The sequence below is a fragment of the Malus domestica genome, chromosome 09 (assembly GCF_042453785.1).
Source record: "Malus domestica chromosome 09, GDT2T_hap1".
Taxonomy (NCBI): domain Eukaryota; kingdom Viridiplantae; phylum Streptophyta; class Magnoliopsida; order Rosales; family Rosaceae; genus Malus; species Malus domestica.
In genome coordinates this window covers 3959660-3983188 of record NC_091669.1, presented here as the reverse complement: position 1 = coordinate 3983188, position 23529 = coordinate 3959660, and the positions used below count along the sequence as shown (strand labels likewise).

At 38.4% G+C, this 23529-nt stretch overlaps 2 protein-coding genes across 2 annotated transcripts; one reads left to right on the top strand and one right to left on the bottom strand.

The window, feature by feature from the left end:
- Window positions 1–820: 820 nt before the first annotated feature.
- On the bottom strand, window positions 821–3184 carry LOC114826820 (pentatricopeptide repeat-containing protein At3g03580-like). The gene has a single exon (XM_029107583.1). The coding sequence runs from the start codon at window positions 3182–3184 to the stop codon at window positions 821–823; it is 2364 nt and encodes a 787-aa protein (XP_028963416.1).
- An 11204-nt stretch (window positions 3185–14388) lies between these two features.
- Window positions 14389–15944, top strand: LOC114826913 (uncharacterized). Its single transcript, XM_029107840.2, has 2 exons — window positions 14389–15381; window positions 15555–15944. Exons 1-2 carry the CDS (start codon window positions 14928–14930, stop codon window positions 15593–15595), a joined length of 495 nt encoding a protein of 164 aa, XP_028963673.1. The 5' UTR covers window positions 14389–14927; the 3' UTR covers window positions 15596–15944.
- The last annotated feature ends 7585 nt before the right edge of the window (window positions 15945–23529 follow it).

The following is a 23529-nucleotide window of genomic DNA, read 5'->3' as shown; positions in this document are numbered from 1 at the left end:
TTATATTCATATTAGAAAAAGTTAAATATCTACTCATATCCATCAAAAAATAAATATCTCGAAAGATGAAATTTCACCCGACCTTTAGCCAGTGCATTTGTAACACGAACTAAAAAGCCCTCACTTACTGGTATCTGAGCAATTCTCCAGGTCGTTTTATAAAATTCGCCCATTAAGCTAGCGGTTTGTTGTAACACGCAAATCTGATCACTGAATTGATGCCTTGGCATCCCCAAGGGCTGGCTATTTATTAGAAGTTGACGTGCGCGTAATTTTTTTTATTTTGTGTATCCAATGAGTTACTTACGTATGTATCAGGAATGAAGAAATGCTCATTGAGAAGTAGTCAAGTAGTGTCTATTAAGGTAATGATATTGAGTGATCTGACATATCACGTAATCAGACATAAGTAAGATTCTCTATCCACCAAAAAGTGATTGTGTAGTCGAGAGAAACTGCATGGAAGTATGAAGTATTAGCAATACGAATGATGCAAGTCATAATAGGTTCATATACTTGTTGGTATTAAGTGATCTGACATGTCACTTAATCCGGCAGCCTGACCCATTATTCTTACTGCCTAACATGTCACTGTGGAGCAATGAGAAACTTTGTAAGACAAACCAAATCTTTATTTTCTTTTTCCGTTGTCTCAATCTTCTCTTGGCTACAATTTAGCTCTAGGAGTGGTTAGGTTTAGTAGGTAAAGGAAAACATCTTCCATTACGTAGGGCACAAGAAACATAATCTTCTGTGAAATTGAATGAATCAAAATTGAATTGGAAGGGAGGAGAAATTCACATCTCGAACACCTGTTTATCTATCTAGCCTGTATCAGACTATATCCTGGAGTTCTTTTCAGACCTCTCTGTTTTGCGGTGTTTCTTATTACGGCTACTTCGTTCCACTTTCCACCTTCGGCATACAAATTTGACACCAGGGCGATCGCGCTTGAGTTCTCAGGATCTAAGTCCACGAGCCGCCTTCCCAAAACCTCACCCATCTCCGTATTTCCGTGTACTTTACAAGCAGCAAGAAGGGTTTTCAGTGGAGAAGCAGTAAGATCTGATGGCATGGATTTGATCAGATTATATGCTTCTTCAAGCAATCCTGCTCGGCTTAGTAAATCGACCATACAACCATAGTGTTCTTCACGTGGGATTATGGAATGTTCCTCCACCATGGACTTGAAAACTCGTAGGCCCTCGTTTACCATACCAGAATGGCTGCAAGCGGTGAGAACTGATGTAAAGGTTACTTCATCAGGGACAACCTTCTCACTTTTCATCTGTTCAAAGAGCGTTAGGGCCTCCTTGCATTTCCCGTGCATCCCATATGCAAGGATCATCGTGTTCCATGATGTCAGACACCGTTCAACTGCATGCTCAAATAGATTAGCAGCCATATTTAATTTCCCACACTTGGAATAAGTCGTGATCAAAGAATTGGTGAGAGATATATCGTTGTTCATATCAGCTCGATACAAGTGACAGTGGACTTCTTTTGCAAAACTCAGACTTCCAAGCTGACAAATTGCCTGAAGCAAAGTTATCAGAGTAACTAAATCATGTTGCACCAGCTCAATTTGCATCGATCGAAACAATGTTACGGCTTCATCGGCATGGCCGTGGTAAACATAACCCATCATCATTGAAGTCCATGAGACCAAATCCCGATATCTCACCTTGTTAAAGATTTGCCTCGCATGGTCTAAACAACCACATTTTGCGTACATGTAGATAATTTGATTCATAACTTCAGTATTCAAGTCAAACCCCTGTCTTAATACATGACCGTGGATGGACTTGCCCTTTCTTATGTCTTTCAGCTCAGAAGTAGCAGAAATTATACTCAACAAGGAACCTAGGTTTGGTTTAATACCTTCTCCAACCATTTGGACAAAGGGGTCCACAGCTTTGCTGGCATAGTTATTGTGGAGATAGCCCGTCATCATCACATCATAAGATATAGCATCCTTTTTCTCCATTCTATCAAATAGTTCCCTGGACTGGATCAACTTGTTTGATTTGGAGTATAGATCGACCAGAGCGGTGGCTGCCAATAGATCAAGCTGAATACCAGCTCGAATAATGTAACCGTGGATACTCTTTCCTGGACGCAAATACTTCAAGCAAGCACAAGACAGAATCCCATTGGACAAAGTTATCAAATCCGGGACAAAATTTTCTTCCATCACTTGACAGAAAAGGCGGAAAGCTTCCAAGGGTTGTTCCATTTTAAGATAACCAGCAATCATCACATTCCAAGAACCTATAGTCTTTCTATCCATTTCGCCAAAAATGCAGGCTGCCATTCTAGGGGATCCACATTTATTATACATGTCCATAAGACTCGTTTCGAACACTTCATCCAAACCACCAATTCCTCTTCTAATAGCATAGCCATGGACCGAACGTCCTTCTTTCACTGCCTCTAACTGCGACGCTGCCTGAAGTAAGCTGACAAGAGTGACCCGATTTGGATGCAATCCTTGCCTCTGCATACGGCGAGCAAATCCAAAAGCCTCACAAGCACGTTGGTCGCCACTCTGAGCATAACCAGTAATAATCGAAGTGTAGACAACAATATCTCTCTCAGTAATTTCATCGAACACTTCAGCTGCATCTTCAACAAACCAACTTCTAGAGTACAACCCTATAAGCGACGAACCCACAAATCCATTTGAACTAAACCCAGACTTCAAAGCATCCCCATGAATCCCTCGTCCAAATCCCAAATCCCCCAACTCGATACAACTTTTCACAGCAAATGTAATGGCGCCGCTATCCAACCCAATATTCCACCGCCTCAAATCTACGTACCGCCGAAGAACTTCGTCGAATTGACCGGCTCTGAAATACCCAACAAGGATTGCATTCCAGAGAGACAGATTCCCGTTGACGATTCTGTCGAAAACCCATCTGGAATCTGATAAAAGGTCGAACTTTGCGTAACAATTCAGGAGCTTGCAGCCGAGAAATATATTGTTTCCGAGGCCGTGAGCGAAAATGCGAGCGTGGAGTCTTCTCAGTGAAAAAGCGTCTGAACAACTGTCCAAGAAAGAATTGAGGTTTTCTGACAGAAATGGAGATTGAGGGCGTGGGTCGTCGAGAATTGATGTGCAGAGAAATCTAATCTGGGTTTTGGAGGGCAACGATCCGAACCCGGATTTAATACGATTCATGACTGTAAGCGATTGGTGAGAGAGCAAGCATTTTGATACCTCTCTCTCTCTCTAAACTAAGCAGATCGGTTTGTTTGAACTTTGGTTCTTCTTCTTAGTTTTCAATCATAATTTACTTATAAATTCTGTTAAATATGGCAATTTTATTTAATTTTTTGTCGAATACATTAATTTAAATTTTTTTAGGGTGATAGCAATATAATTTTAAATATGCAATGTGGATTGGGTATTTCAGTAGAAAGTGGCATTATTGAGAATAAGTTCCTAACTTCATGAATTGTTAATAAAAATGGTAACATCATATGCTTTATGATGTGACTAATCATATGTTCATTCAAAAATAAAAACTATACCTTCATACATTTATTTTATAATATTATGTGAATAAATGTCGTACTATATATAAAAGATTTGAATGAATTTCCAAAAGAAAATTTTTCTTTTGATTTTTTAAATTTGGGTAGTCCATATAGGTGATAGAGTGGGCCTCATGATGCCATGTAGGCATATAACAAAGATACTGATCGAAAAATTGACGAATGTATGATACTGCAATGAAATCTTTTTTTTATATATATAAGGTTGCACAATTTTAAGATTTTGAGTGGGAGTTGCAATTAAACACGAAATTTACCCCTTAATTAATATATCCCATTTTGGTTTTGGGATTGGGATTCTTCCATGTCGTTCAATGTCATGTTCAACTCCTTCAGTTTGTGAATGACATAACGAAGTATGTCACTTGCAATTGTTCTACTTGTACAAAGTCTTTTCAAGGTTGGATATGACTTAATCACAGCTGTCACAAAGCGTGTGGCCTAATATGCAAGAGCAAACCACCCAAAAGCTGGAACTAGGATGATCATTAGTAGAATCAAAGCAAATGTTCCACACATAGAGGCTGACTCTGTTCATCAATTCATAGAGATCTGAATTGTGGGAAGTTTGCAGTATCTTGACAATTGCTAATGTCCTTGCATAAGCGAATAAATCAGCAATTTACATCAAAACAATTACGTATTCTGTGTCAAATGTAGACGCTTTCGAGGTTGCACATTTAACTTGTAGGAGCAAGCCTAGCATGGTGAGGAGAAAGAAAATACATTTGTGGAGACCATTATCCTTCCTTGTGCTGCTAGAAAGAAAATTAGATAGTAAGTGGAAGAATTTCATTGAATCCCACTTATAGCGGGGGACGTTGGAGGGAGGAGTAGTATCCGTTTTGGCTTTTCGTTTGGAAACAAAAAGAGAGACTTGCCGCGACTAACAAGGAGTTTACTAAGGCGCTTTGTTTTTCCATGATCGCAGAGAAAGATATTTTAAAAGAAGTACAAAATGGGGTAGCGTTGTATTTGTAATAATATAGAGCACGAGGTTGGATAGGGAATGAATGAATAGCAAATGAAGTTGACGAAAATGACGATAACGAACAATTCTAGTAGTCTGTGTGAACTATAGCTTAGAGCCTTAATGAGAGAGAGAGAGAGAGAGAGAGAGAGAGGTCTTTTATGTATGGGAAGCTCAAAAGGAAGCAAGAGAGTAGATGAGTTGCCTCCGAGTCATTAAGCCAGTTGACAGAAAAATGTAACAATTTCATTCCATGCATACACACACACGTAAGGAGTGTTTACGTACCCGCAATCGAAATCAAAATAAAGAATTGAATTTTGATTACGAAGTATTGAAGCGTTTACTAAAACAAGGGGAATCAAAAGAGTGGTGGGGTCCAAACGAAATAAGGAATCCAACTCCCCAAATTAGAGGAATTGGACTCCTTAGATGAGTGAGGTATTTGGATTCCGGGAGAGTGAGGGAATCAGGAATGTACTTTTTCTACCTATTATGACCCTCTCATTATTTCTAAAATTTCAAGTCTGCCACTCATCTGAACAAGTCCACCGCTCCCTGCACACCCCACCTTCATGCGTATGCGCCTCAATTTCAAGTTTCCACCTCCCCGTGCAACCATGCTTCACTTCCCAACTTACCAGCTCAAGAACCCCATCCATCTTCCCAAAACAGGATTAAAAAATCAACCACCCAACCCTAGAAAATAAACAATTCAAATCCAAATCCCAACCCATGGAATCAATCACTCCAAAAACCCATAAATCATGAAATACTTCATGTAGAAGAGGTGGTGGCTATGGGTAGGGTGCTTGGGGAAGATGTTGGTGAGGGCCATGAGAGAAAAGGTACACACACTTGCCGAGAGGGGAGAAATGTTCAAGTATATGGAAGACATAAAACAAATTGCCGAGAGGAGAGGAGGAATTGGATTCATGTTAAATAAAACAAATTAAAATGTTACTACAAATAAATATACGGAAGACATAAAACATAATAGAACAAGGGCATTTTAGTAATCATATTAATTTTTATTCCGATTCAGGTAAATTAGTAAACAACTTATATGAACTCAGTTTCATTCATACTCCGATTCTAGAACATTTAAGTAAACAACTTCAACATGAATTCGATTATGACTCCCCATCATTCCAACTCCTCCTCAATTCAATTCCTCATCAATCCAATTCTTCCTATTTTGATTATGGTTACGTAAACGAGCCCATAGTGTTGTAATTTTCGTACGCAATGTGACATAGGAATTCCTCCTCACGGTGCAAACCAATGTTAGAAACGAGTACCTTGAATCGATCAAACAGAAAGAAACACTCACGAAAAGGACAGAGGAAAACAAGTTATGTGCAGATTTTAATTCGTTGATAAGTTAACTACCGTTCTTGTAGACCACACTTTTTCTTTACATTTTTATGCTCTGTTTTTTCTTTTTCATTAAAAGAACGGAAGTATGAAACTTCGTATTACAAGGCTTTATACATAAGAACCACAAGAGTCATAGTCCACCTACAAGATTATATCAGGTATTCAAATAAAACAAATTCAAATTTACATCAGATAAAGGTAAGAGCAGCGAATCATCTTAAACTAACCACCCTTATCAACACTTACAACTCGCTCTTTCAGAAAATTAATTAAGCTATAGCTATTCCATTTTGGTTTTGGGATTGAGATTCTTCTGTGCCGTTCAATCTCGTGTTCAGCTCCTTCAGTTTGTGAATGACATAACGGAGTATGTCAGTTACAATTGTTGTACTTGTACAAAGTCTTTTCAAGGTCGAGTAGGACTTAATCACATTTGTCACAAAGTATATGGCCCAGCATGCCAAAGTAAACCACCCAAAAGTCGGTACTAGGATGATCGTTAGTAGAATCAAGGCAAAAGTTCCACACAAAAGACTCAATCTGTTCATCAATTCATAGAGATCTGAATTGTGGGAAGTTTGCCATATCTTGACAATCGCCAATGTCCCGGCATAAGCAAATAAATCGGCAATTAACATCAAAATAATGACGTAGTCTGTGTCAAATGGAGACGTCTGCAAGGTTGCACATTTAACTTGTAGGAGAACACCTAGCATGGCGAGGAGAAAGAAAATACATTCGTGGAGACCAATATCCTCCTTTGTGCTGCTTGAAAGAAAATTAGATTAGTAAGTGGATGAATTTCATTGAATCCCATCCGTTGCTAATCACTTTGTACTTTATTAATTTACGAGTACTAATTAACAAGTGATCATTTATGAAGGGATTAACCTATAACCTCCAACCTTTTATTGTCATTCCAAATTTGTACATTCCAAACAAGTACCAAACCTATTGAAAATGTCACATCCATTATAAATAATTTTTCAAACATAGATTATATTCAAAAGTCACAACTGGGTATATCATGGTCAACATTAATATTAGTTGTCTCAAAATCTAAATTTCAAACATAGATTATACAATATGGAACCCAATGATCAAACGGGTATTGAATTGAATCCAAAATAGGCCCAAATTGAAATTACATTAGGAAGACAATCTTCTAAGAAATGAGAGAGTTAAGAATTCAGATAGAGTTTTAAGGAGCTTGTTTTTGCTCATGTGATTTTCTCATATGCCAATTCTCGGCTCGTAAAGCTTCAGTTCTTCTTTGTGATCGATGAAGATGGTGGTGGCTATATCATGATAGTCCATATCATTTCAGCAACCTCCATATCATTTCAGCAAAATCTATGACCTTCTTCTCGATGTTGGTGACTTCAGTTGTAGGTGGAGTTGGTGTTTGGGTTTGGAGGTGCTAGCATGATGGAGATGGTGATGATTGTTAGTTGGTGGCCGTGACCTTCTATATATGGTTATAGGTTAAGTTCAGTATTATCTTTTTTCACATTTTTTTATTCTCATTATATATATGTTTTTTTAAGATATTAGAGATAAATTCAAATCTTCTAATTTCACGCATCTTTTAATTACAATAAATCTACTTAATATCTACTAACAAAAAAAAAAAATATACTAACATAAATCGATCTACTCAACATACCACCATAACTCAAATAACAAATATATGAATTTATATTATAGGTAAATTAATGAAAAGGGTTTCAAAATTTTGCATTTTAACCAAAAATCATCTAATAACATAAAATATAAACATGTGTGCCCAGCGCACGTTAAGTTTTATAAACAGTGTAGTATCGTTAATTTTATAAACAGTGAAGTACCGTTATATTTCATAAACTGTTTAGTATTATTAAGTTTCATAAATAGTTTAGTACTGTTAAGTTTCATAAAAAGTATGTATGAGGACGAGCTGGTCCCACACGTCAGTCTTGTTTTAATTTTTTTAAATATTAAAATTATGCTTTTCTCATTAAAATTTAAGTTTTTTTGTCCTTTTTATTAAAGTTTAAGGGTTTTCATTAAAATATAAGTATTTTTCATTTAAATAAAATTATAGCATGGTTTTGGTTAAAATAAATTTAGTGCAAACCCTTTTTCATGAAATAATATATCTACAAGAAAGACACATTAATATGAGATATAAAACCTATAAATGAGATATAAAACCTAACTAAAAGGTACAAAAAATAATATATCTACAAGAAAGGCACATTAATATGTGATACAACTTGATCATAAAAAGAATTTGTCGTATGGATAAATAAATAAAATTAACTTGTGAGATAAGTTGATTATAAAAATAAATAAAAAATTCTATAAATGGGGTCTAGAACAGTAAGAAGGACAAGAAATAACAAAAAAAAGAAAAAGAAAAAAGGAATCATTAAAGAGAAAATTAGGAAGAAAATTAATTTGTATAGTGAATATTATCATTAAAGAGATAATTATTGACAATAACAATCTTAAATTTAAAGAATTTGACTTAATTTGAAAAACTAAACTATTCTTAATATTGGCTAAAAAAATTGGACTTATATATCAAATTTACCTAAATCTTAACAACAAAGATTCCATGCCATGCATGCATGATGCATCCCCAGTCTAATTTCTCCTAGCTATTGATGAATTCCTTTGGCGTTCATGTCATCGCATCCTCACTACCCTCACAGTGATAACTAAAGTCGCTGGCTACTTCTTGTTTACCCAATTAAAATTTTTAAAACTTTCAAAAAAATAAAATAAAAATAAACAACTAAAAATATGATACCAATGGAGAGCTCTTTCCATCTTCTCTCCGTCTAAATACCAATAGCAATCATGGCTCAGTACACAAGTGCCCGACGAAGATGCCATCAACGCGGTCGGCTTTGAAGATGCCGAATAAAAATTTGGTCGAGCCCGCCACCGCAGCTATCTCACTTTGTGTGGGGGACGTTGGAGGGAGGAGAGTACACATAGTGTGGGGAAATATACTAAAACCAATTAAGGAAGTAGAGAAAAGAAAAGCAAAAGAAAATGTACTAACCTAGCTGGGATTCGTGGAGAGCTAACTGAATTTTCGCCGTACATAACTTCTTATGTTAATCCGTAACTCTTTTTTTTATTTTTGTTGTGGGGGGTGGGGAGGGGCACTGAAAGCAGAGGCCAGTCCTGTTTTAATTTGATGAGGAATTTGCACAAACTTTAAAGGGTGTGCGTGGGTGGGAAACTGAAAGCAGAGGCCAGTCCTGTTTTAATTTGACGAGGAATTTGCACAAGGAATTCGCACAAACTTTAAAGGGCGTGTGCGCAACTACCACTTCAATAAATGTTTTTATTGACAAATACCCCCCATCACCTTCATCTTCATCAACCTCTTCCTAGAGTCGTTGTTTCAACTAATGGAACTCGGAAGCACGTGCTGACAAAGATTTTGACTGTTCAATTAATGTGTTACGTGCTATACAAGTCTCCTGATACGTATTATGTCCACATTTTATATTGTAAGCTGATTTTATGATAATACTTCGACTACGTAAGATCAGTACCGATCTAAATAATAAGGGTAAATTACATAAAATTACTTTAATTATTGAGACAGTCACAATTGCATACTCTATCTTTAAAAAATGTCAATGTCATACCTTATCTACGATTTTATTACAATTTCATACCTTCCGTAAGTTGTCTGTCAATTCATCCATTAAATGTTGACGTGGTTTGAGGCGGGACCCACTTTCTATTTGAAAATTAATTAAATATTAACTACATATTAAAAAATAAAATAAAAAATAAAAAATAAAAAAAAACCACCCACACCCAGATCCCCTCACCCCCACCCCCCGGAAACTTCCCATCGACTCGTGTCCCCCCTCCACCCACCCACCAAAACTTCCTTCACCACCCCACCAACGCCTCACTTCCTCCATCTTCACCACCCCACTGCTACTTATCTTGAGCCACCGACGCGCCGACCTTGAGCGAACCAGGAAAATCCTTGATGGCGCGCGAAGCCACCTCTCGGATCACTGCCGTCTCCTTTTTCAACCCGGACCCTAACTCCTCGAGATCGCGACGGTAGTTCTGGTTGACAGACTCGGACTTCGTCGCAAATCAGACCTTTGAAGCTCCACGCCCTGGTGCCATAACGCCGTCATTTTGGGCGTCCGGGTGCAAATCGTCGAAAGGAAGGGGGTCGTCGGAGAAGACCGACTTGAAGAAATCCATGGGTGCAAACCGACTTGAAGAAATCCATAGGTGCAGACTGACTTGAAGATTTGGGTGTAGGATCGGAGGAGAGAGGGTTGGGTGAGATGTGGTGGAGAGAAGGTAGGAGGGTGATGGGAAGTTTTCCCGAGGGGGGAGGGGATCTGGGTGTGGGTGGTTTTTTTTTGGTTTTTTGGTTTTTTTTTTATATTTAAATCTTTTAATATTTAATTAATTTTTAAATAGAAAGTGGGTCCCGCCTTAAGCCACGTCAACATTGCATCAGACAACTAACGGAATGTATGAAATTTTAATAAATTCATAGATGAGGTCTGACATTGACATTTTTTAAAGATGAGGTATGAAACTGTAACTGGCCCAATAATTGAAGTAGTTTTGTGTAATTTACCCTAATAATAAACAACAAAATGAGTTTGAAAGCTTAAGCCAATCTCTTCCTCGCAATCCGTTCCTTGCATGGCTGTCTTTTCCTTGCATCCCCCGTCTTTTTCAAGGCCATCTTTGCCTACGCAAAATCCACAAAGAGATGCTCTTTTGGACAAACTATCTTTGGATTTCTATGTGGAATTTGCCAACGAATTAGGTGATGCTCAAACTATAACGTTACAACTTTCCTAGTAAATATGGATGAATGACAATCGATTATTAAAAAAAAGTCAAAACTATCAGAATTCATGGGGACAATTCTATATGATATGAACTGAAATGCTTTATGAATCATAATATGGATTGTGTGTATCTTTATATGGGTTTATCTTAATTTGCTCTAATATTATTTTTATTTAAAGTTGTGTAAGTTCTAAAGAGAGCTGATCACTTGATCATCTTTAGTTTGGAGACTTGAGGATATAAGAGGTTGGAATTAACTAAGGTTGTAAGTTGATAAGGAATTTATATAATAGGGGTTTCAGCTAAAACAGTCATGATAGTTTGGAACACTTATAATGGATGTGAATGCTAGGCTTTCTCCGTGATAAGGTTAGATTGATTAAGCTTGAGTCCTTATCAATCATCGTCGTATGCAGTATAAAACACGGGATCCCTGTGCTCTCTCAATCACGCATACAAACGAATACTCAGATCCCATTCACTGAGTAATTACATCCAGTTGAGGAAAGTTGCAGAAGATCCCTAGTTTCCAAGAGATGTCTTCTTCAGGTTAGTGGTTACTTTTGGTGTTGTAATCAATCTATTCCACCGACTATATTTATTTTGATCTTACAAGTTGTCCCCCTAGTTTCCAAGAGATGTCTTCTTCAGGTTAGTGGTTACTTTTGGTGTTGTAATCAATCTATTCCACCGACTATATTTATTTTGATCTTACAAGTTGTCCCTCAATAAAGATGTCACCTGATACGTAAAAGACCCTTTTACACATCCTCGGTTTTACATCTTTGCACAATAGTTGTCTTTATTGATACTTCGAAAATTTAATTGTGCACTCCAAACTTTACCTATTTTGAAAGAAAAATACTTTTACGAGGAGTGCACGATTAAATTTTTTGAGTGCTAATCATAGTTTCAATACTAAAATTATTTTAAATATTAACTTATTTTTTATTCTTTATATAATTTTTTTTTGTCAAACGATAAATTTTTTAAAATTAGATGTTAGATTAGTCACCGATAAAGTTCGAACTCACATTATGCATTTTTGGTGATTAACTGATCACCAGTCACCTCATTCTTTGACAAAGAAGCAAGACAGGGAAGTACATCTCCTTGAGGACCTTTTCATGGCCGTTTTGACAATGATACCCCGAGAATAGAATATGGAAGAGCGGATAGCAAAGGGCAGTTAAGTATTAATTTATTCTTTACTTTTAATAGCAAAATTAAAGGTAAATAATTGTGGATTCTTGATGATTAAAAAGTGCTGCAACCGCATCCTTGTTAAACCGTAGTAGAACTCACTTGAGGAGGCTCATCAGTTTGTTCTTCGGGTTTTGTTGTGAAGTGTACGATGATTATGTTCGGATAGTTTTTTAATTTGTCAAATGTATGAACAACTGATGTAATTATACTTTTATACAACGTTTTAAGATATTAGCAAGTGTACTCCGATACAACATTCGCAAAGCAAATGACCCAAAATAAGAGGGTGACTAGCCCCCTAAGGCCCTAAACCCGAAACAAGGACCAGTTCTAAAATCAAGACAAGAGTTCAACAAGGAGGCTAATCTTGTTCATGATTGACTCAGCCAAATCCGAATTAGGGGGAGCTTGGACTTATAAATTAATAGGTTTTAAAGTGTGGAGAAATATACTAAAACCTAATACATATATATACATATTGTTGAGGATAAAAAATGTATACCGAAATGAATAAAAAAAAATGGTCCATGGAGAGTGGAGATGATAGAGGCAATAAAGATTAACGGTGAAGATTAAAACAAAAGGAATCTGTTTATTCAAAAAAAAAAAAAGGAATCTGCAACATTAATTTTGAAAAAAAAAATGAATTAAACGAAAAAAAGAGAAGCAGTTGCTCTACGTTAAAAACAAAACTGAAATGAGAGTTTTTTTTTCTGTCGAACGATATATTTTATTATATTAAATGTTATAATTTACTTTTTTATGCAAGAATTCAACATTTTTTTTATGACCTTGTAAAGACCACTTGCAATCAAATAGTGGAGGTGATTCCAATTCCACCACCGACCCCCTCTTTATTTCATCCAAACTGTCGAGAGAAAGTCTATGAAGACTTGTCTCTGTCAAGAAAAATGGGGGGAGAAAGAGACGGACTGGAAATGCAGTGGAAAAAAGGAAAAAGAAAGGATAGAGTCTGACAAAAAAAGCAAGAACAAACAAAGCAAGAAAACGAATGGCACAAGGGGTGCACACGACAAAGAACATCGAAGTACCCAAAGGTATCAAATCTTTGTCTTTAATTTGTTCTTGGTTTTGTGTATTAGGTGCAGCTTTTTGCAGGATGAATAAAGGAGGAACTTGGCTTTTCCTCTTTCACCGAAGCCAGAAAGATGGATGGGAAAAATTCCCCATGGCAGCCAAAAGATAAGAGAAGAAAAAAAAATCTCTTCTCCTTCCTCTACAATCTTGCCGACAACGGGTAAAGCAACCCACCCTTTTTAATAGGGGGCGTCGCTTTGAAAAAACCCAGTCACCACCCTCATTTCAAGTTCCCCGTGACACCTCCTCTCTCTCTCGGCCGAGCAGCGCCGAGTCACTGACTACCATTTTATTCTTCTCCGGTGGTTCCGAACCAGAGTATAAAGCTGTAGGCCTCTGGAGATCTGCGACTACAAAAAAAAGAGAGATCAAATCCAAGTCTCTCAACAGTGGCAACAGGATCAGACCACCGATACCAAACGGAAGACCAAAAGAGGAACGCAGCAGAGCAGTGCTCACTCTCCCTCATCCTCTTCTTCCTTTGGCCAAGCAGCGCCCACCGAAGCAGAAAATAAAGGTGGGGCTTCTTAAAAAGTTCATCGATCCACCGCCGATTCCACTGACAAAAAAGAAGCCCAAAAAATGGTGAGGGTAGGACTTTTTAAAGTCCACCGATTCATCATAGCAGCAACATCAAATGCCTTATTTCTCTTTTTCCTTAAAAGGAAAAACAAAGAAATAAGGAGGGTCTGCAGCCTTCCCTCCGCTGACAGCAACAAACCGCTGCGACACCCGCCGTTCTCCAGCATTGCGGCACCGCCACCAAGGCAAAAATCCCAGAAAAAAAATGAAGCCGAGCAGCGCCGATCTGCCGACTGCGCACCTTCTTCTCTGCCAACAACAGCAAAGGGACCATCGCCTCTGCCACCTGATAAACCAAGTCCGAATTCAAAGGTTCCCGCCACAACACTTACTGAAGATCACAATCAGATTAGTCCAAAGGAAGGCTGAGATAAGCCTTATCTGTTGCAAGTATTTCGAATATAACATAGGTTATTTATCTTTTGTATTATCTGTAAATTTGGTTTGAAGAGTTTGTTCTTCATCCAAATACTTCTCCTTGGTTTGAAGAGTTTGTTCTTCATCCAAATACTTCTTGTAATCCCTATAAAACAACATCAAATGGTATACGCTCAAATCAACAAGCACAATTCTTTTATGGTATCATCCTTTTCCAAGTGTTACGACATATTCCCTTCCCTATACAATGTCTTCTTCCGCTGCCCTCACCAATGTTTCTGCTTTTCTTCCTTTAAAGCTTGATCGCCATAACTATCCCTTGTGGCGTGCCCAGTTTGTTCCACTCCTTCGGAGTCGCAGTTTGATGCCTTATGTTGATGGCACTTCTCAGTGCCCTCCTGCTTTTCTCCTGGATGATGACGGTCAACATACTGACACCATCAATCCTCTCTTTGAACCTTGGATCCAAACTGACCAGATGGTTCTCTCGTGGCTCACTAGTTCCCTCTCTCCTCCTGTTATGCATGTTGTCGTCAAATGCATTAGTGATGCCGAGGCCTGGAAGGCGTTACAGGACCGTTATGCACCTTCCTCACACAATCGTGTTATTCAACTTCGCGGGGAACTTCTCAATCTCCGCCGTGGTGATCTCCGTATTGCCGATTATTTGGATAAACTCAACACCTTGGCTGATCAGTTGGCCTTATCGGGTTCTCCCATTGCTGACGCGGACTTAATTGCCACGATCCTGAATAATGTCGGCCCGTTGTATGAGAACACCGTTGCCTCCATCCAAGCCCAATAAACTCCTATCTCGTATGCTGCTTTGGAAGCACTGCTTCTCAGTGCTGAAACTCGTCATCTTACCTTCAATTTGTCTGGCGACACTTCTGCTCCTGCTTTGACTGCTATGGCTGCTACTCGTGGCCGTCGGTATCCTGCTCCTGCAGGTTTTGCGCGTGGCGGAGGCCGTGGCGCTGTCCCTCATCGTGGTAGACATCAGGCTCGGCCACATGCTGCTGCTGCTCCTAATCCAGGACATCCCAATGACGGTATTCTTGGTGCCGGACCCTCACCGTCTGATTGCCCACCCCTTCGCTGCCAGATTTGTCGTCGTAATGGTCACTCTGCCATTGACTGTTACAACCGTATGAATACGTCTTATGAAGGTCGTGTTCCAAGTGCTCGTCTCACAGCCTTTGCTGCCCAGTCTACCCGTGCACCCCAGTCTGTCTCTCCTGCTCCCACCACATGGCTTCTGGACTCTGGGGCCAACACCCATATTACCAATGATCCTGGTCAACTTACAAATGCACAGCCCTACACAGGCACAGATCAAGTCGGTGGTGTTCATGGTGGTCAAGGTTTGCACATTTCCCAAATAGGCACATCTTTTATTCACTCTCCCACTAGCTCCTATCCTCTTTCTAATACTTTATATTGTCCTGATGCCTCTCAAAATATATTATCTATCAATCAGTTCTCTTCTGACAATGACTGTTTCTTTGTCCTTCATCCTAATTTCTTCCGTGTTCAGGATATCCGCTCGGGGAGGACCCTTTTATCAGGCCGGAGTAACACTGGTGTTTATCCATATGCAAGTTTTAATTTCAATAAAAGACATGGACTATTTTTGTGCATGGGAGTCAAGGTTGATGATCGTATTTGGCACTCCAGACTCGGTCATCCTTCGTCATTTATTTTAAAACATTTAGTTTCTACTAGCAAAGTGCCTCTTACTAGGCACCATTTTAATTATGTCTGTCATTCATGCCCTTTGGGCAAAAGCAAGAAATTGCCATTTTTACCATCAAATTCTATTTCCCATTTTCCTTTACAACTTATTCATTCAGATGTATGGACGTCCCCTACTTTGTCAATTTCTGGTTTTCGTTATTATGTGATTTTCATTGATGATTTTTCGCGATATACATGGCTATATCCTTTAAAACTCAAATCTGATGTGTTCTCCACATTCATTAAATTTAAAACTGAAATGGAGAATAAATTTCAACGAAAAATCCAAACTTTTCAAACGGATGGCGGAGGAGAATATATTAACAACAATTTCAAATCTTATTTAGAAAAACATGGCATTCATCATCAATATACATGCCCTCACCATCCTGAACAAAACGGTATGGCAGAACGTAAACTTCGTCATTTGGTTGAAACTGGTCTAACTCTTCTTGCTCATGAGTCCATGCCACAAACCTATTGGGCTGAAGCTCTACATACTGCTAATTTTTTAATAAATCGCCTGCCAACTAAAGTTTTGAACTTATCTTCTCCATACACAAAATTATTTCATCGAGAACCATCCTATGATTTTTTTAAAGTTTTTGGGTGTGCTTGTTTTCCATACCTACGTCCATACATGTCAACAAAATTGCATTTTCGTTCCAAAAAGTGTGTTTTCTTAGGTTATTCTCAAGATCAATTAGGGTATAGGTGCCTTGACCCATGCACCGGTCGTGTCTTCATGTCTAAACATGTTCTTTTTGATGAAAATTGTTTTCCATTTCATGAAAATCCCAGTGTTACTCCCGTACCATCCTCTCTGCATGATAACCATCCCATTACTCTTGGGAACCCTGAACTCACTTTTCCAGCCCCCCCAAATTCGCCACCTAATCCTACTTTCTCCCATACTTCCATTACCCATTCCAACCCTCTTTCAGACACTCCCATTCCCTCACCCGTCTCTATCACACACCCTTTGACTCCTATTTCCTCTCCTATCCCCTCACCTTTACCCTCTTCCCACCCTACCCTACTATCCCCCCCCCCCATTTCCACACCTCCAGTAACGTCACTTCCACCTACCCCACTTCTCCCTCCCCTTTCGACAACCCCATCCACTCTAGCACCCCCCACTATCCATCCTATGGTTACCCGTGCAAAAGATGGCATTTCTAAACCTAACCCTAAGTATGCCCATACTTCCACCATCACTGCTATGTCTGAACCTACATGCTACAGTCAAGCTAATAAATTTCAGGAATGGAGGACAGCTATGGCTGATGAATTCAATGCCCTACAACGTGCGGGCACATGGTCTTTGGTACCCTATACTCCTACCATGAATGTACTACCAAATAAATGGGTCTTTCGTCTTAAACGCAAGTCTGATGGGTCTATTGATCGGTTTAAAGCTCGTCTTGTGGCAAATGGTTTTCATCAACAACCAGGTCTTGATTATGGTGAAACCTATAGTCCCGTGGTGACCCACTCAACCATTCGGCTTATTATTGCTATGGCTGTTCATTTTTCATGGCCTATACGTCAACTGGATGTTCAGAATGCGTTTTTACATGGTTCCATATCTGATGAAGTTTACATGAAACAACCCACTGGTTTTGTTGATCCTCAATATCCCACACATGTCTGTAAATTGCGCAGATCGTTGTATGGCCTTAAACAGGCTCCTAGGGCATGGTTCCAATGTTTTTCTAATCATCTGGAACATCTTGGTTTTGTGGCCTCCCAAGCAGACTCATCTCTCTTTGTGTATTGTCATGGTTTAATTCGTATTTACTTATTAATCTATGTCGATGACATACTTATCACAGGCAACAACATTCAGTGTATCAACTCCTTGATCAAGGACATGGGCTCGGTTTTTTCAATGAAAGATCTTGGTCCTCTCACGTATTTTTTGGGTATGGAGGTTCATCGCTCCAGTCATGGTCTTCATCTCTCACAGTCTAAATATATTTCTGATTTGCTTCAACGTACCAACATGGTGGACTGTAAACCAGTCTCCACTCCTGCAGTCAGTGGCAAACGCCTCAGCTTATATGATGGCGAACCCTTACAAGACATCACCGAGTTTAGGAGTGTGGTGGGTGCACTCTAATATCTTACTTTCACCCGCCCTAATATTGCCTTCTCTGTCAACCAAGTTTGCCAGTTCATGCATCAACCAACCACCACACACTGGATTGATGTTAAACGCATCCTTCGCTATTTAAAGTCCACTCCCGATCATGGCCTTGTGTACAAACCTGGACCTCGCACCCTCACTGCCTTTGCCGACTCTGATTATGCAGGAGACCCCGATGATCGCAAATCCACTGGCGGGTTTTGTATATTTCTTGGTCCAAACCTTGTGTCCTGGAGTTCTAAGAAACAAAAAGGAGTGTCTCGCTCTAGCACAGAATCAGAATATCGCCAACTTGCCATAACTGCAGCTACTCTTTCATGGTTTCGTCAACTCTTTAAAGACCTGCATCTTCATCTGTCTCCTCCAAAGGTGTGGTGTGATAATATTTCTGCTATCTCCCTTGCCTCTAACCCTGTTTTTCATGCACGGACCCGTCACGTGGAAGTTGACTATCATTATATTCGTGAGAAGGCTACTCGTGGTGAACTTCAGGTGAGCTATGTAGCTACTCAAGATCAGGTTGCTGATTTTTTGACTAAAGGTCTGTCTACTCATCGTTTCAACTATCTTTTATCCAAGCTTCCCGTTCGCCGGCGACCGCTCAGCTTGCGGGGGTGTGATAAACCAAGTCCGAATTCAAAGGTTCCCGCCACAACACTTACTGAAGATCACAATCAGATTAGTCCAAAGGAAGGCTGAGATAAGCCTTATCTGTTGCAAGTATTTCGAATATAACATAGGTTATTTATCTTTTGTATTATCTGTAAATTTGGTTTGAAGAGTTTGTTCTTCATCCAAATACTTCTCCTTGGTTTGAAGAGTTTGTTCTTCATCCAAATACTTCTTGTAATCCCTATAAAACAACATCAAATGGTATACGCTCAAATCAACGAGCACAATTCTTTTACCACCAACAACAGCTATGCAAGGACGCTGCTCGGAGGTATGCAGCAACTATACTTGACTAAATGACAAACGCAGCAAGACTATGGCTTCGAGATCAACCTCACTTGTAGCAGAAAACCAGCAGGCGTTAATCTAATGTTCTTGTGTACAAAATTAACATGGGATACAAGAGTTCCACCCAAAGCCTTTTGTGCCAGGAATTCGAAAGATAAGAAAAAAATGGAGATTGCAAAGTCTGCAGAGGAAAGCTACGGTAGAGAAGAAGAGAAAGAAATTTGTCTTCTAAAGTTGCTAGGGAAAAGATGCCCTTTTTCTCAAATCCATGCACGTGGTCACTTAAAAATATGGTTTTCCTCTCCAAACACCACCACTTGAAGCCCTATTTGGGACTTGGAAAATTCGAAGTCTTCAAATAGAAGAATGAAGAAGCTTGCTGCTAAACAAAAATCTCCCAAGTGGGAATGCGGCCCACATGGAGAACAAAGAAAAGCCACAGCTCCCCATCTAAATTCATATGGGCTTTGTAAATGTAGACCTTATGAATTAGAGCCAAGGACGAGCAATAAATGACAGGAGCGTAATAGCGTGATGGAGACATATTGAGTCCAACCAATCCAAAATAAAGGATTATGGAGATAACATCGACGACACCAAATTTGTGGATGTAAATCACTTCAAATGTTGCAGACTCAAACCATCTCAAAGCACAAAGCTCAATGGATTTACCACCTCAAATTAGTGGACTCATGCTACATGAAATCCCCAAGGCACGAAGCCGGATAGTTGAGGGGTTTTTACTTCAATTGAGCTTTGAAGTATTTTTTTTTCCTTTTACATGGTCCAATTTTATAAGAAGGAAACGAAACAATTATTTTGAACTTGTGTTTCTGAATGGAGAGGGTTAACATTAAGGTCTGCATCCACTGTCAAAAAGCACTGCCTTGTACTACAAAGACATATAAATTGATGAGATGAAATCTTATTAATACATGCATTTTCGTAATACAATCACCATGTATTGCCGCTTAATTATCTGATCCATAACTTGGATCTCCAAATTAACAACATTATTTGAGCGATACTCTGTTTCTAACTCAAAACAGATCACTCTGTCTTTAATAGAAACCGTAGCATAATAGCTGACCGAGTAATACAAAGGCAATAACAAGTAGTTCATTAATTAAAGTTTAAGGGGTAGACATGAGTATTAAAGCATCCCTTCCTGGTTCTCGGGTTCTTCGGTGCCCTTCAATCTCAACATCAGCTCCTTCATTTTGTCACGGACATAACCAACAGGGTCTTCTTGGGGTTTGGTAGGACTTGGTCACAATTATCGCAATAGATACCACCCAACATGCAAGAGTAAACCTCCCGAAATCTGGATCGAGGAGGAGCGCCAGGAGAATCGCTGCAAGAGTTCCACACAAGAGGTTGATGTTGTTCATCCGTTCATATATATTTGTATGGTTGGAAGTTTGGAGAATCTTGGCAGTAGCCAATGCCCCCGCATAAGCGAATAAATCAACAATAAACATCACAACAGTTTTGTGGTCTGTGACAAATGGAGACCGCAAATCTCCGGTCGCATGCTTCACCCCCAACAGGCCTCCTAGAATGCCGAGGAGAAAGAATATATAGCAATTTGATTAGAAATATACAGTCTGTGTGTATTGGGTATTTCTGGAGCAAGTGGCATTATTGAGAATAAGTTCCTAACTTCATGAATTGTTAAAAAAAAAAAAATGTTAACTTCATATGCTGTGTGACTAATTATATATATTCATTCCAAAATAAAAACTCTACAATCATACATTCATTTTGTAGTAATGTCAATGAATATCGTACTTTATATATATGTATAAAAAGGGGATTTGAATGAATTTCCAAAAGCAAAATTTTCTTTTGATTTTTTAATTTGGGTAGTCCATATAGGTGATAGAGTGGGTCTCGTGATGCCACGTAACATATAACAAAGATACTGACCAAAAAGTTGATGAATCTATGGTATTACACTGAAATCTTAATTTTTTTGTACGAAGTTGTACAGTTTTAAGATTTTGTGTGGAGTTACAATTAAACACAAACTTGAGGGGGCAAACTGAAATATATCCATTAATTAAACTATCCCATTTTGGTTTTGAGATTGAGATTCTTCTGTGCCATTCAATCTCATGTTTAGCTCCTTCAATTTGCGAATTACATAATGGAGCATGTCAGCTGCATTTGTTGTACTTATACAAAGTCTTTTCAAGGTTGCATAAGACTTAACCATAGTTATCACAAAGCATATAGCCCAACATGCGAGAGCAAACCACCCAAAATCTGGGATTAGGAGGAACGTTAGTAGAATCAAGGCAAAAGTTCCACACAAAAGGCTGATTTTGTTCATCAATTCATACAGATTTGAATTGTGGGAAGCTTGCAGTATCTTAACAACGGCCAATGTCTCGGCGTAAGCAAATAAATCGGCAATTAACATCAAAACAATGACGTAGTTTGTGTCAAATGGAGACACTTGCAAGGCTGCACATTTAACTTGAAGCAGCAAGCCTAGCATGGTGAGGAGAAAGAAAATACATTTGTGGGGACCACTATCCTCCCTCGTGCTGCTGGAAAGAAAATTAGATGAGTAAGTGGATGAATTTCCCTAGCTATGACCTTGTACGTACTTTATTAGGAGTAGTAAAACCAATTAATTAGAAAGTCGAGAAAACAAAAGCAAAAGAAAATGTACTAACCCAGCTGAGATTCGTGGAGAATTAGCCGATGTTCCGACGTCCATAAATTCTTATGTTAATGCAATTAACGATTGTCTAATTTGAGTTCTTCAGAGCTTTTGGGGAGATAGGGTTTTGGGGGGGGGGGGGGGGGGGGTGATCGAGGAAGTGGTGGTGGAAGTACGAAGAAAAGGCTCGTCCTCCATTTACTTAAATCGGTATTTCTACCACTTTATAACCATGTCTTATTGACAAATTTCCCTCCGGCTTCGTGTTACTTTTGAGGCCTCATTAATTTCCGGCCGTGGATTTCATTAGTATTTTTGTCTAAACGACACGTGTCATCATCACCTAATAAAAAACAGATTTGGAGTTTCAATTGTTTCGGCTGCATGTCAATTGAGCTTGACTAAGATTTGGAGTTTCAATTCTTTCGGCGACTTGTAAATCGGCTGTTGGGGAAAGACTTGTATGGATCAGATCCTCTCCTGATCCTTAAAAACTGAGCATGATGAGCAAGCAATCGTAGTCGTTGAAATTTGATCTAACGACTACAAGCAGGGGATTATCTAAAAGTTATAATAATTATAACTGTTAGATCAAATTTCAACAGTCACAATTGCCTGCTTAGTAGGCTTAGCTTTTAAGGATCATGAGAGGATCCTGATCCGACTTGTATGGGCTTTGCTTGGCAATGAAAATTTGGAATTTGCCGAGTATCATTATAATTCAATCAAAACTCGCCACGTGACAAATGTTAATTATAATCTTTTATTATTTTATAATACTCTCATAATTATTTTTCATACTGATTAATATACATCATGAGATTAATCTAATGGTTTTTTCTTTAGGGAAACTAATTAAAAGAACTTGAAAACTTTGAGTTTTAACGATAAGGACAAAATAAAGGGTAAAGTGAATAGTAATATGATTGACTTTTTAGTGTAAAAATATAGTTTTTCGTTAAAATGAACAGTACCGAAAGTTTTTTCGTTAAAGTTCCCTTCTTCTTTTTCCTCTTCTCTCTCTCTCGTTTTCTCCTAAATTTTCTCTACTGTCTTCTTCCCCTTTCTCCGTCTTTCTCTTTCTTCATAAGAATGCGCGAAAAAAACAACTAAGCCATTTTCTCCAACTATCATAAAATGTAAAAAAAATCCAACACATATTTCACTTTTACAAAAGTTGTTTGTTCAATTTTTTTCATTTTCGAGCAACATTTCATTGCCCAGCACGCCACTTGCATATATACTCAAATAAATTTGTTGATATATTTTCTAGAGATCCTTTGCTGAGAAAATTTGGGAAGAAAATATTTAGGGCATGTTTGATATCTTATTTGAAATTATTTATCATTTCTCAAAACATTTCTTGAAATCAATTTTCTTTAAGATTCAAAAACTTGATTGGTTTGCAATTTAAATTTTTTAAATCTTACGACTAGATAAAGAGATCTAAAAAGAGGGGGTCGCAGAAGAAGGAGAAAAAGGATAGAGAAGGAAAGAAAGTAAAAGATGATTGAAGAAAAGAGAAAGAAGAGATAGGATTAGATGAAGAAAAAGAGAAAGAAGAGATAGGATTGGACGAGACAAAGAGGAAGAAGAGTCGGAGAAAGAACCGAGAGAATGAAGAGAGCGGATTGAAGCAGAGACGAAAATGGTAAAAAAAAAATAGAGGAGAGAGAAAGAAGAAAAGAGAGAAAGATAGATTTGGACTGAGAGGGGATGAGGGAGAGAAAAGAAATGAGTAAGTTTAAGTTTAAAAACTCACTTTTTATGTTTTTAGTTAATAGACTATATTTTTTTAGTTAGTCTTGAGTTCAGTTTTAAAAAAATTTGATTCAAATAAAGTACAAAACAAGTCCTTAATAGCTTAATTTGTTTTCCCCATTAACCTTATGAAGGCGGAAAGATACAGAGTGAGGTCCAGTCCATTGGTCGGGACTTGGGATAATCACATGTAGAATCTATTGTGCGGAAGATAAACGTGGGGAAGTGGGGCCA

Coding starts and splice junctions, on each gene's coding strand:
- LOC114826820 (XM_029107583.1), bottom strand. CDS start 3,184: ATGAATCGTATTAAATCCGGGTTCGGATCGTTGCCCTCCAAAACCCAG.
- LOC114826913 (XM_029107840.2), top strand. CDS start 14,928: ATGGCTGCTACTCGTGGCCGTCGGTATCCTGCTCCTGCAGGTTTTGCG. Junction 15,382..15,554: donor TGGTGTTCATGGTGGTCAAG/GTTTGCACATTT, acceptor TTCCGTGTTCAG/GATATCCGCTCGGGGAGGAC.